Raw genomic sequence first — 14,062 nt, 5'->3', positions numbered from 1 at the left:
AACCCCCTAAAAGTAATCTACAAGGATGTGTGTGTTACATACAGACACGTGTGTTGGTGTTAACAGACAGAATTAATTTGAACGTAAAAAAATTTAACAGGAAAATGAGTAATTACATAAAACAGTAAGCACTGATGTTAAAAATTTTTGACAGCCCTAATTCAAATCAATTACTATTAACTCTTTTCAGTATTTGAAATATAGATGTGTTACATACGTGGTATTGATGGTTTCTCTGTTGGTGGTATAACTGAAACATAAAGACATATTTGTACATGTTTATGAAAGATAACCTCTAATAGTGAACTGAATGTATACGTTGCATTTGTATATTTGATTGGAAAACTAACCTTTCGAAGTCTTGCAAATATAAGGCTTGTAAGAATTGCAGTTTGCAGTACTCCACATACCAGTGTTTGACTGGATTTCCACACAACTATCAAAATCACTGGGCATCCGGGGTTTCCAGTTTGTGTAATCTACCACCATATTATCAATCCACATCCATTCACCTGTGACACACATACACATACACACACACACACACACACATACACATAAGGTGGTTCTACTGAGATAATTTTAAGTATTGTTTGTTTAGATTAAATACATTTCTAACCCATATGGCTGCGGTGCATGCCAATCCAGAATGATTTTATTCCATCCTGCATGATCTCTACATTCCGATGAATAAACATGGATTCTATTGGGTCCTCGATACTCACCAGTGATGCTCCTGAAATAAGATACATTTTTCAGTCACCAAAAAGCATAATAAAAGTGGTCTGTTCAGTGGGTAATCAATTTTTTTTTTTTATGTTTTTGTCACTTTCAAAGCTTGAATTGTTTTTTCAAAACAATTCCTCACTATGTTTGCCAAGAAAAAATAAGTCATACTCTCACAGAAAGTCATACTTTCAATGATAGTATTCCTACATAAATATAAAACTATTGTGTAACAATAAAACAAATAAATGTACTCTTTTACACCTGTACAAGTACGTAATGCCTACCCATTCTCATGCATTCCACTGTGGCATGAGCCCAGTTGTCAGACATAGAGGCCATGAAGGCATAACAGTGTCCTCTAAAAGGGATCCAGGTTTTACGCTTCTTTGACTCAGGGCAGTTCCCTGGCATTTGAGGTGGGTCTGTGGGAGCAATGTCTTTGGGGCAGTCAAAGGAAGTTAGTTAGTTATAACAGTTATATTAAAATCTTTATATTATATAAAAATCTTGAATTAGAAATTCAACTAAAAAAAAAAGTATATATATATATATATATATATATATATATATATATATATATATATATATATATATAATCTAATATGAAATTCGATTTTTTTTTTCCCCCTTAGAATTAGATTTGTTTTACATAGTAAAATATTTGTAAGATAATCTTTTATTTATTTATTTAATTTTATTTTTTACTTGTAGAAGGGGCTGAATGAAATACCTGTGGATTGCTTGCACAGGAAATAATACTTGTCGCTGCATGCAGCCGTTTTCCAGTCACCATCCGTGTCAATGTATACACAAGCTAAATTATTTTTGGGCTCTCCTGTAGCCCATTTACTGTAGCTTAGAAGCCAGTTGTCCACCCAGCGGTACCGGCCACTTGTCTAAATGAAATACAAAATAATAACAATACAATTGGTAACACTTTCTATGAAGCCCGTATTTATAATACATTATAACGGTATTCTTAAGGCATTATAATGAATGCATAATGCACTATAAAAATCCTTATAATACAGTATGCTGCATCATCTCATGAATATTCATAAGAACAGTTTTAATATATTATAATATTTACTTATTTGTGGTTATAGCTTTTAAGATAATGATGATTTATAAGACAATGAATACGTGGTATCCACTTTTACAATGGATTATACTTCTCATAGTTATAATGTATTATAAGTTTCATATCTTGCCATTTTTCTGATGCTACTTTGCTTAAAACAAAGACAACTTATAAGTAGTTGTAATTATAATGATGATAATAATAATAATATATATTTTTCTAACTGACATAAGATCAGACAACAGATCAGATGAATGTGTAATATGAAACATTTGCTTTGAACTATTTTTATTGTAATATCAGTTTAATTATTTTAATAGTACCCTTTGATAGACCCCTTAGCTGTTGATAAGTAACTCTGTAACTACATGTCAACTAGCAGTCATTAGAGTTTTAGTAAGTCTGCTACTGTAAATATATGCTAACACTTTATTTTGATGGTCAACCAACAGATAAACTGAATATAAGTGTCTTTGCAAGTACATCATCTTATTCTACCATACTAGATTCTACCATTCTTGAGCATACTACTCCAATGAGAGTTAAATGGCATGTAGTTGCAAAGTTACTTATAGTCGATTGATTAAAGGAACCATCAAAATAAAATGTAAACATATCAAATATAGCATTTTTTTCGGTTGGAGTATTAATCTCACATCAATTAATTAACATTAGCTCCACAGAAACTCTCAAATAACGCTCAACATCTAACCACTCACAAGCTGTAGTAAGATACTTTGCAGATCTTAAATAAACAATGTCAAGATATGATAGAGTCTATTTTTACTGTAAATGAAGTAGATTTAATATGGTGTTCATAGTGTGTTATAAATAGTCATACTCTTAAACTTATAACCACAAATGCGTAAGTATTATGATGTATTATAATTGTTGTTATGATGACCACTTTAAGTAAAGTAGCATCAGAAAAAAGGCAAGATATGAGACTTATATAACTATGAGAAATATAATCCATTGTAAAAGTGGATGCAATGTGTTCATTGTGTAATAAATCATCATAATCTTAAAAGCTACAACCACAAATAAGTAAATATTATAATATATTAAAACTGTTCTTAAGAGTATTCATGAGTTGATATAACATATTATAATTTTTTTATAATGCATTATGCATTCATTATAATGCCTTATGAATACACTTATAATGTATTATAAATACGGGCTTCACATAAAAGTGTTACCAAAATAATAATAATCATTCTTAAGATTCTTGACATTATCAACGTGTCTTAATATTCTAGCAGCGACCATAATGTTGACACTCAAACAAAATTTCTGTCAAAAAAAGTGTTCACACTAACCCTAATTTTTCATCCTAACCATAACCTACAGTATAACTAAATTATATGCGGATAATTATGTTTTTGAAGCCTCAGTCCCAGCACTAATCTTCCAAATCTTACTGGTTGATGAGTGTTATTCCAGGATCCACAAGGATGTTAACATAAGAACATTTATTACTTGGCAAAATCGTTGTTACCCATTTGAGCACACTCACGCACACAATATGTTAGTATAGTATAGTATAGTATAGTATAGTATACTATTAGCATTAGCTTGAGCAGTTAATTACTTTCAAATGTCTTTTAAACACTTTTTAAGTAATTTAAATGTACTTTGCAAAATATACAGTATTTTTGTACCAGGTTGCTGTTGAGACCGATCCACAAAGGCTCCTTCAGTTTGCTGACTTTAAGTATGGTGTAAGCCTGGGTAATGGAGTCAAGCACACTGGCAAGGTCAGCATCATCTGCTTTACACTGTCTCCTAGCTTCATCCCAGCTCATTTTCTCCATCTGGACTTTGTATGTATCATTTACTAGTTTGAAGAAATGTTGTGGCAATGCAGTTGTCACAGGACGAGCAAGCTGAGAGTCTATAACACATGGATGAAATACAGGTTATAAATGAACAGAGACCTGGTCTAACAATTACTGCTTACCAAAAAACTGTTTTGTGTTATAAAACAAGTCATAATATTACACTGCAGAGATTTGCTTGAACTACTGTATGACCAGTGCATTTTTGCAATGCAAATTTTGCAATTATTCTTTTCCCTCCAACCTGTTTTCCTTTTGCAGATGAAACCTCTTTGTTCTCCACAGACTTTGACTTTCCACACACCTGTCATCTTTTCTGGGCTTCTAACCATGACAACACAGTCATAATTCTGAATGGAATAGAGTTAAGAAAAATTAGCTCAGCATAAAAAAGAAAAACAAACGAACAAACAAAAGTATCAAAAAAAAAAAAAAATCTGTGTACATTTTACATTTGTGAAAGATACGAATTAATGTTCATTTTTAAATATATCCAATGTTCTCTCACCAAGAACCAACCCCTCACCCCCATCCCACCTGAGGCGACCACCTCCATCCCACTCCACTTCACAAATTATTATGTAAATGGTGCAAGATTTGAAGGGATACACCATCCCCCCAAAAATATAATAACATTTTGTCATTAATCACTTTCCCCCATGCTGTTCCAAACCCATTAAAGTTTTGTTCATCTTCAGAACACAATTTAAGATAATTTGGTCGAAAACTGGGAGGCTTTGTGACTGTCCAATAGACTGCCAAGTCAAGGTCTGGAAAAGTATGGAAAGCATGGTCAATGTCAATGTCAGTGTCACATTTATTTATATAGCACATTTCCAAGGCCAGGGCCTACCAAAGTACTTCACAGTAAAATACACAAAAAAAAAAAAAAAAAAAAAAAAAAAAAAAAAAAAAAAAAAAAAAAAATATATATATATATATATATATATATATATATATGTGTGTGTGTTAGTCACACACTGATACAATAAGAACAATGAAATAACAAAATGCTAAGAATAAAGGTACACATAGAATACAACACATTCATCAAGGCGGCTCCCCTGTGCCAAAAGCTACTTCAAACGAATGAGGTTTTCAGCAATGATTTAAAAGTGGACATGCTACTAGCAGTCTACACAGCTACGGGCAGTGAGTTCCAGAGAGTGGGAGCTGCCACTGAGAAGGCTCAATCACCACTGGATCTCAGTTTCGATCTAGGAACCTCCAGGACCATCAGGCTGGCTGAACGGAGGTCTCTGGAGGGCCTATGCAACCTGACAAGGTCTGTAAGGTACTCTGGGGCTAGCCCATTGAGACATTTAAAAACAAATAAAATAACCTTAAAATCAATCCAATACTTTACTGGAAGCCAGTGAAGTGATGAGAGCACTGGAGTAATGTGCTCCCGCTTCTTCCTGCCGCTTAAAAGACGAGCTGCTGCATTCTGTACATTCTGCATGCTGCATTCTGGTCAGAATAGTCCATCTGCCATTAATTGTTCAACTGTTAAGTATGAAATGTTATAAAACAAAAATACTTTATTCAAAATTTTTCTCCACTGTGTCACTCCACATCACAGCCATTTTGAGGAATATTAGCTGTACGCAGGCAGCTTATGCTCTTCTGTGTCAGCCGCGCCACAAGGATATGTTTTATATGTATATTTATGCTTTAATTTGAAAGAAAACAGTGCATCCTTGTGTCACGGCTGACACAGAAGAGTGTAAGCTGCCTTTCATTCGCCTACAAAAGGTATTGTTGTTGCTTCATAACGTTTCCAGTTGAATCACTGATGGCAGACGGTCTATTCTTTCATACTTTTCTGGACCTTGACAGTGTATTTTACTTGGCAGTCTATGGGACAGTCACAAAGACTCCCGGTTTTCATCCAAAATACCTTAAATTGTGTTCCAAAGACTAGTTAATTAGTCATAAATCACTACATGGGGGAAAGTGATTAACCCTCTTGGCGCCATGGTCGAGTTTACTGGACAAGATGCGGCACTGAATAAATAAAAAAATCTTTGAGCTAGAGCGCATTGAATCAGTGCGAACAAAAGCGGAGATAGTGTGAGAGTGAGCCATTTTATCAGACCAATATTGTCAACATCAGCGAGTATTGGCATTAGATTATTATTATTATCATTATTATTATTATCTAATGGCATCAATAAAGCTTCAATAAGCCCGCAATGAAGTGTTGGGACTTCTATTCGCAGACACTGATTCTGAAGGGGAATATCTGCATTCAGAAGCTGACGGTGATACTGAAAGTGAAAGTATTAATCATTAAAGGTTAATCATTTGCCCAATGTAGATGGTCCTTTGCCAAATGTCAGAGGTGTGAACAATGTTTGCCGGGGTCGGAGTGTTCATCGCGAAATTAGCAGGCGTGTATTTGTTGTGGGGATGAGGCTGGAGATTTTTACCGCGCTAGACATGTATAGGCCTATTTGTCTTCTGACCGCACCTCTCCGCAATCGCAGCAACAGTATTGTAGTGGAGACTTTGTCTAATGCCACTGGGTATGTTAGACGAGGTCGAAGTATTCATAGGACAGTTAGGAGGCAAGGTGGGGAGTCGCAATGACACTGACAGTAGTCCGAGCTGTGCATACTCAGCGCGTGCGCGAGGCAGATCTGGCTACATGCATTCGGTTTGTTTCTACCATTTATTAGTAATGATTTACACAGTTTGTTTACTACTTACTATTTACCTGAGCATTCAGTATTGTGCAATATAGCACACAAAAGGTGAGGGACATTTTGGGGGGAAAGAATTGCTGCATTTTATCATTTAAATATGTGACTTTTCATGAAAATTCTATAATTCAATATGGCCACCCCCATATGACGTCATAATATGCAAATTAGATGGGAAAATGTAATCCCTACATAAACATTGGGTCATCCTTAATATTTTTATAATTGACAGAAAGTCTCTATCTTTTATCAATTTTAAGATATAGCCTTTTGAAATTAAGATGTCAAAATCGAAAGTTTTAGGAAAAAACCTTTGGCGCCTAAAGGGTTAATGACAAAATTTTCATTTTGGGGTAACCCTGTCAATTTTGCCCAAATAAAGTCCCGAAATGACCTTTAATGCAAACACTTAAAACTAGGGTAAAGTGCAACATCTAGTTTGCCACTAGGTGGCAGTGCACAATGAAACGTTTTTCTTCTGCTGTTTTCTCCCTGCCTTGAAAAAAAAGCCTGGAAAAACAGGAGCCAGAGCACAAGTAAATAATAAGATTGAAATTAGGGCTGCCAACTTTTGAGTTCAGCTTAGAGTGAGAGTTTGGGGGCGTGGCTTTGTTATGGGAGATGGGCTTATGAAGGGGCGTGGCTTGGTGTGGAAAAAAATACAAACACAAAATCTTTGATATCTCAGATATACGTCTTTGGAGAGTTTATCTAGGTTTTGGAACCAATCAGAATTTTATTGAATTATGTATTGACACAATTAGTATCCTCTGTCAGGGTATAACTGTGGTTGATTTTGAGTTGTACGGGGGCGGCCTACGAACTCCGTCGAGAGTATTGAAGCTGACTTCTGCTGATGAAATTGCAAACTATTTTCTTAAAGTAAAATTATTATTATTAATGGAACTCATCTCTGACTCCTGGTCTTCATTGCCAAATATCTGGTCCTTGGGTTTTAACTGTAAATTCCCCTACATTAGAATACATGACTCTTAAGTGAAAAATATTTAAAACATCTTTGCTAACAACTTATTAACAACTATAAATAAAATTGTGTCATGTATGTATTCATAGTTTTTTTTTTTTTTTAAACAATAATTTTATTTTCAAAGATTTACATACAGATTAAGACAAGAGTTACATTTTTCATTATGACACACATATATTACCTATATATACACAAAAAATAAAATAAATAAATAAAATAAATTAATAAATAAAAATAGTAATACGTAAGTGAACACAACAATAACCTTAAAAATAAATACATAAATATACTAAAAATAAAAATAAATAAAAAAAAATACATGTCTATATACTTTCAATGTCCTTCAATTCCACAAAAGAGTCACCATCTAGACTCTCCAAAAAGTCATAGAACACTTTCCAGATGGACCAAAATACTTAAGGTTTGTTTTTCAAAAAATAGGTAATCTTTTCTAAGGCAAGGCATGAGGTCATCCCCTTTATCCATTGAGACACTCCAGGATTTTCTTCTTTTTTCCAAGAACATGCAATTACACGTTTAGCTTCCAGCAAACAAAGATTTAACAGCAATCATTCATGTTTGATCATTTTAAAGTTCAGAGGACAAATATGTAATATACACAACCTGGGATCAAGAGGAATTACTTTACTAATAATTTGACTTATAATATTCAATACTTTAACCCAAAAACAATTAACTTTAGTGCATTCCCACATACAATGGAATAAAGTTCCCTTCTCTTGTTTACATTTATAGCATATATCAGGAATATTCGGGTTGAAGTGATGTAACTTAACTGGAGTGATATATTGTCTACTCAACCATTTATACTGAAGCAGTCTCAAATGTGTACTCGTTGTCTGAGTTTGGGCTTTTAAACATGCTATTTGCCACTCTTCCTCAGTTATATCAGCCTGCAGATCAGAGCGCCACGCTTGAAGTCTGTCATTAAATGATTCTTTAGATTTGGCCACAAACTGTTTATATAACACAGATACCTGTCCTCTACCTTTCAAACAGTTAAGTGTAATATTTTCCAAAGTAGAGAGAGGAGGCTCAACCAAACTCTGGCCTTGTCTTGACAGAATGAAACTACGTAATTGCAAATATTTGAAAAAGTGCTTTTGCGGAATTCCAAACCTTGTCCTAATTTCTTCAAAGGACATACAGTTTCCTTCATTATAGAGATCAGACACCTTACAAATACCTTGAATTGACCATATTTTAAAACCTGGATCAGCTCTACCAGGACGGAAATTTTCATTACCAAAAACTGGTGAAAAGCGGGAGAGTTGTGGTAAGTCACCTAGATGAGCAAGAGCCTCAAACCAAACTGATACAGTGTTTCTGGTATATGGATTTTTAGTACCTTTAATTAACTTCTTAGCATCAGCTGAATACAGATATAAATTCAAAGGAATTGGAATAGAGTGAGCCTCTATAGATACCCAGGTCGGGGGATAGTCTTTCTCAAAATAAAACATTGCTGCTCTAATTTGAGCTGCCCAGTAGTACCATTTTAAGTTTGGTAGGTTTAACCCCCCTCTATCATAAGGCAAGTACAGCAAGGAGAGCCTGAGACGAGGGCGCTTGTTGTTCCAAATGAAGTTTGTAAAAGCTTTTTTCATTAGGACAAAAAAAGAGGAATGTGGAGGGAGAGGGATGGATTGGAAGAGATATAACAATTTGGGTGAAACTGACATTTTTAATATATTAACACGGCCAATTAATGAAATGGGAAGTTTTGTCCATCTGTTCAGCAGACCAATTATAGATTCTGATATGGGCTTATAATTTGCTGATACAATTTCACTTACAGTTGGTGTAATTTTAATCCCGAGGTAAGTAAAACCTTCTTGTGAGATTGTAAAGGGTGACTGAACTGGGGGGGAGAAGCCTTTCTGCCTTATGGAGGAACATCAACACAGATTTAGTATTATTAATTTTATATCCTGAGAATTCTCCAAACCTTTCAATCAAATTTAGCAATGCAGGAATAGACTGTTTTAGATTAGAAGAGAATATAATTATATCATCTGCGTACAGTGAAATGCGGTGTTCTGAGGAGCCAATTGTAATACCTGAAATATGTATGTGATTACGAATTGCCATAGCCAATGGTTCGATCGCTAAGGTGAAAAGCAAGGGAGAGAGCGGGCAGCCCTGGCGTGTTCCCCTGTAAAGCCTGAAAGGGGAAGATACTGTTCCATTTGTTAATATCTCAGCTGAAGGGTTAGCATACAGGATCCGTACCCATTTCATAAACTTATCCCCAAACCCCATTCTTTCCATAGTTTTGAACAGGAATTGCCTCTCAATCCTGTCAAATGCTTTTTCAGCGTCTAATGAGAGTAGTGCATTATCACAAGTATTAGATTTCTCGTGTAATATATTCAATACACTACGAATATTATGGAAACCTTGCCTCCCCCAAACAAAGCCATTTTGATCCATGTGAACAAGCTTGGGCAAATGTATTTCTAATCTCTTTGCTAGCACTTTGCAAAGAATCTTTAAATCATTATTCAAGAGAGAAATTGGTCTATATGAACCACAATCAATTGGCGACTTGCCAGGTTTTAAGAGCAAAGTGATCACCGCAGTATTTAGAGAGGGAGGCAAAGACCCATTTTTCAGGGATTCCTGGTACATATCCAAAAGGGGGCGAATTAACTTATGATGGAAAATTTTATATAACTCTATTGGTATGCCATCAGGCCCTGGAGTCTTTCCTCCTTTCATACTGATAATAGCCTCAAACAGTTCCTCAGATTTTAGGTCATCTTCAACAGATACCATGAAACCCAAATCTGTGGACTTGAAGTCCAAAGCATCCAGGAAAGCTTTTTGTCTCTCTGCGGCACTCTCCGAATATTCAGAGCTATAAAGAGTCTGATAGTAGTTCCTAAATCTCTCATTTATCTCAGTTTGATCGAATGTTATTTTACCCTCCTTTATCTGAAAGGAATTTATGGCTCTTTCAGTTTGTAATTGCTTAATACGCCAGGCTAGTAACTTACCCGCCCTCTCCCCACCCTCATAATAAGTCTGTTTTAGTCTCATCAAACTTTTCTTTGCATGATCTAATGAAAGCTCATTATATTTAATTTTCAATTTGTGCAGTTCCAAAAGAGAATCAGGAGTAATTTTTTGGTATATTTCAGATTCAATGTTCTTTATTTTGCTTTCAAGGTCTACCATTTCTACTTGACAGCGCTTATATTTATAATTTGTGTAACTAATCATTCGCCCTCTTATAAAAGCTTTAAATGCTTCCCACCTGACTGAAGCAGATGTTTGATTCGTGTTTATTTCTAAATAATTATCTATCTGTTTATCAATGAACTCCAAAAATTCGGGATCTCTCAACCAAGTTATATGTAAGCGCCATCTTGGGGATCTGCATAAGAAATTAGGAAAATTAAATGTAAATGAAACTGCAGCATGATCTGAAATTAATATGCTATCATACCAGCATTCCCTAACTTTGGAGATTAGATCAGTAGATAAAAGAAAATAGTCTATACGAGAGAATGTTTTATAAGTGCTAGAGTAGCATGAATAAGTCAAAGTATCCGGGTGTCTGTTCCTCCATATATCTATTAAATTAAAATCTTGCATGTACTGTTTTAACTCTGTTCTAGTCTGTAAATGAGAGAGGTCTGATTTAGTTGATCTATCTAATTGTGGATAAAGAGCACAATTAAAATCTCCTCCTATGACAAAATATCCTGGCAGTTCAGCCAATATTAAATAAGATTTCTGTAAAAAGTCGGATTATCCACATTGGGCCCATAAACATTCACTAAATTCAGTCTAACAGATAGGATCTCGGCTTGGATGATTATGTACCTCCCTAGTCTGTCCTCAATAGTGTTAATTATTTGTAAAGGTATAGATTTATGTATAAGTACAAGAACCCCCCTACTGTATGAATTAAAAGAGGCCGAAAACACTTGTACTGGCCATCTCTTCCTCACCGTAATCACATCCTCTGGAACTAAGTGAGTTTCCTGAAGGAACACTATTTTAGCTTTCATTTGCCTAATTCTGTTCAACACTTGTTTTAATTTTACAATCTTCTTTAGACCTCTTACATTCCAGGATGTAAGCTGAATATCAGATAGGGGAACCATTATCGTGTATAGAGTGTATTCCCGTCCTTGCAAAAAGTACTACAGTAAGTATATAGACTATTACTTTGAAGAAGAAGAAAAGAGTAAAAAAAAAAAAAAAAAAAAAAGAGAAAAGAGAAACACTAACAGATGGTAAAAGCAAAGTACAGCCAAATAGAACAACTGGCCAACACACAGGAACTTCCCCGAATGGAACACCATCATCCCTCCTCCCCTCCCCAGTTAAACACTTCCTAATGACTTCTCGAAAGAGCCTGATTATGGAACTATGCTGGTCCTCCCGCAATCTCTTCACAGTGAGGAACAGCTTGCCTTATGGCTGGACGGGTCTCGCAGCAGTCAGAAATGTCAACCCAACATCACAAAAAATATATATATTTTTTAGCATATAGATTATCAGTAATAAACCAGAAGTTTGCTACGTTCATGAAACTGACCCCAGAACGAAATGTCCTCCTTTAAGACTTGCTAAGCATCTTTCAGATCTCGCAAAAACCTCTGAGCTTCCGGAGGGTTGTCAAACAAGTGGCGCTTTCCCTTATATGTCACGCACAAAGTAGCTGGATGCAAGATGCCATAACGCAATTCGGGAAAGTTGAGATCGCGAAGATCCTTCTTCACCAGGTCAAATCGTTTCCGTTTCTTGTGCAGTTCAGCTGACACGTCAGAAAAGAACATAAGCTTTCTTTCGTCCAACATCACTGTGCCTTTTGCTCGAGCTGCTTTCAGAGTACGGACTTTGTCAGCGTAGTTTAGGAATTTCATTATCACGGCTCTCGGTGGAGAGTCAGAACGAACTTCGGAGAATCTGCCGATTCGGTGTGCTCTCTCAATTACAAGAGGGCCAGGAAAGTTTCCCGTTCCGAGGATCCCGGGGAGTAATTTTTCTAAAAAGGCACACATATCTTTCCCCTCGATTTTTTCTGGAAGTCCCACTAATCGTAGATTGGACCGACGACTGCGATTTTCCAGATCATCGACTTTTAATGAGAGAGATTCTATGGCAGTTTTCAGTTTTGCGTTCTGCGTTTGTAACTCTGAGACGATATCTTCTTGAGTGCCTATTCGATCCTCGGCTTCTGTTACCCGTGTTGTGAGGGCTTTAAGATCGCACTGCACTCCGTTGATCGCCTGAAGCAATCCATCAAATCGCACAGCAAAGTCCGATTTCAGTGAGTGGATAGCCTCAAGGATTGCAGACTACACCTGACGCTGTCTCCTCGCCATTAGCCTCACTGGATTTAGCATCTGCCTCAGCCTCTCCAGGTACGGTCGATTTGACTTGTTTCTGTGTCGTTTTCATTGGTTTCGGTGGCATATTATGATGTTAAGATGTATCCGAATTTACAATGGAATCAGTTTGTCAACGTTTGTTGAGTTAAAGAAGAGAATTTAAGTCAGTATTTTTGCGGAGCTCTGATTCGCGTTCCACTGAGCACCACGCCATAACCGGAAGTCATGCATTCATAGTTTAATACAGAGCTCGGAAAGCCAATCACACCGAGTACATTTTACTTTTAAAAACATGAGATGCAGTGGGATGGGGAAAAAACCACCATAACTTCTAGATATATATTTTTAAAAAGTTGAACATACATTAATTTTGGATGGCTTTCTAAACATCTGGCTGTCTTGCGCAAGACGCGTGTCCAATGGTGTCCCTCTAAGGTGCGAATATATGCATTCAGTGTGAACTGCTTAGTTACAGTTCTTCTCCACATTGTTGTTCTTTTTTTCCCACAATATTTTGAAAGAACATCGCTGCAGCGCTGCATCTACCCAGGAAAAATGGTCCGATGGCGACGTCGTGTGCCCGGCCAAAAAATAGTCTAGTAGGATGGCATAAATCGGTAGAAATATGTAACACAGAACATTTTCTAAAAATGCATTCAGATACGTTTGTACAAGTCTATAGTTCTATGGGGTTCAATGTATAATAGTTTTTTTTTTTACTTTTAGCTATGTGTAGTTCAATATTTACACCTGTTGTGAATCGGTTGTGAAGGGACGTCACTAGGTGACGTCTTTTAACACATGCATTACACGTCCATCATGACCCTCTGTGAAATCCTTGTGAAATATAATACTGCAATAATTAAACTGCACCAAGTAGTTTTTAAGACGTTTTAAAGAGGTTGTGAATAGACGTCCACTGAAAACAAATATGTTTTCAAATAAATATGTTTTCACGGATGCTTAGGCTGAACACATGGCTACAAAGATCTTGCAGTAAAAAAGGAGTGAATTTCATCGACAACTTCAATCTTTTCTGGGGCCATAGACAACTGTTTAAACCAGATGGCCTCCACCCAAACAAACTTGGTGCTAGAGTGTTTAAGGACAATATCTACTTCTCCCTCCGTCATCCTTCAGCAGAGTGTGTCAATCCATTCAGCACACACACACACACACCGGGTCCGAGTCATCATGTGGTTGACATATCCCACAAGGACACTGATAACACCATGCAGCCAGAACAAGCACTGCTCATGGACACTATCCCTGCTGAGCCCTGCCCACAGAGCTCCTCACAGACAGACTGTGATATATCAAAACAGCTACAAGGTTCACCACCCAAGGAC

The 14,062-nt window shown here is 36.2% G+C and overlaps 1 protein-coding gene across 1 annotated transcript in view; it reads right to left on the bottom strand.

Moving 5' to 3' along the window:
• Window positions 1–14,062, bottom strand: part of mrc1a (mannose receptor, C type 1a) — a 183,401-nt gene that overhangs the window by 36,631 nt on the left and 132,708 nt on the right. Inside the window, exons 23-29 of the mRNA XM_026263927.1 lie at window positions 3,896–4,001; window positions 3,475–3,707; window positions 1,460–1,625; window positions 1,014–1,166; window positions 620–736; window positions 351–512; window positions 218–250 (exon numbers count right to left, since the gene is read on the bottom strand). Coding sequence (XP_026119712.1) covers window positions 218–250; window positions 351–512; window positions 620–736; window positions 1,014–1,166; window positions 1,460–1,625; window positions 3,475–3,707; window positions 3,896–4,001 — 970 coding nt within the window. The remainder of the gene's footprint in view (window positions 1–217; window positions 251–350; window positions 513–619; window positions 737–1,013; window positions 1,167–1,459; window positions 1,626–3,474; window positions 3,708–3,895; window positions 4,002–14,062) is intronic.

The sequence above is a fragment of the Carassius auratus genome, unplaced genomic scaffold (genome assembly GCF_003368295.1).
Source record: "Carassius auratus strain Wakin unplaced genomic scaffold, ASM336829v1 scaf_tig00216727, whole genome shotgun sequence".
Classification (NCBI taxonomy): domain Eukaryota; kingdom Metazoa; phylum Chordata; class Actinopteri; order Cypriniformes; family Cyprinidae; genus Carassius; species Carassius auratus.
Note: the sequence above shows the minus strand (reverse complement) of the source record. Positions and strands in the feature narration are given on the sequence as shown.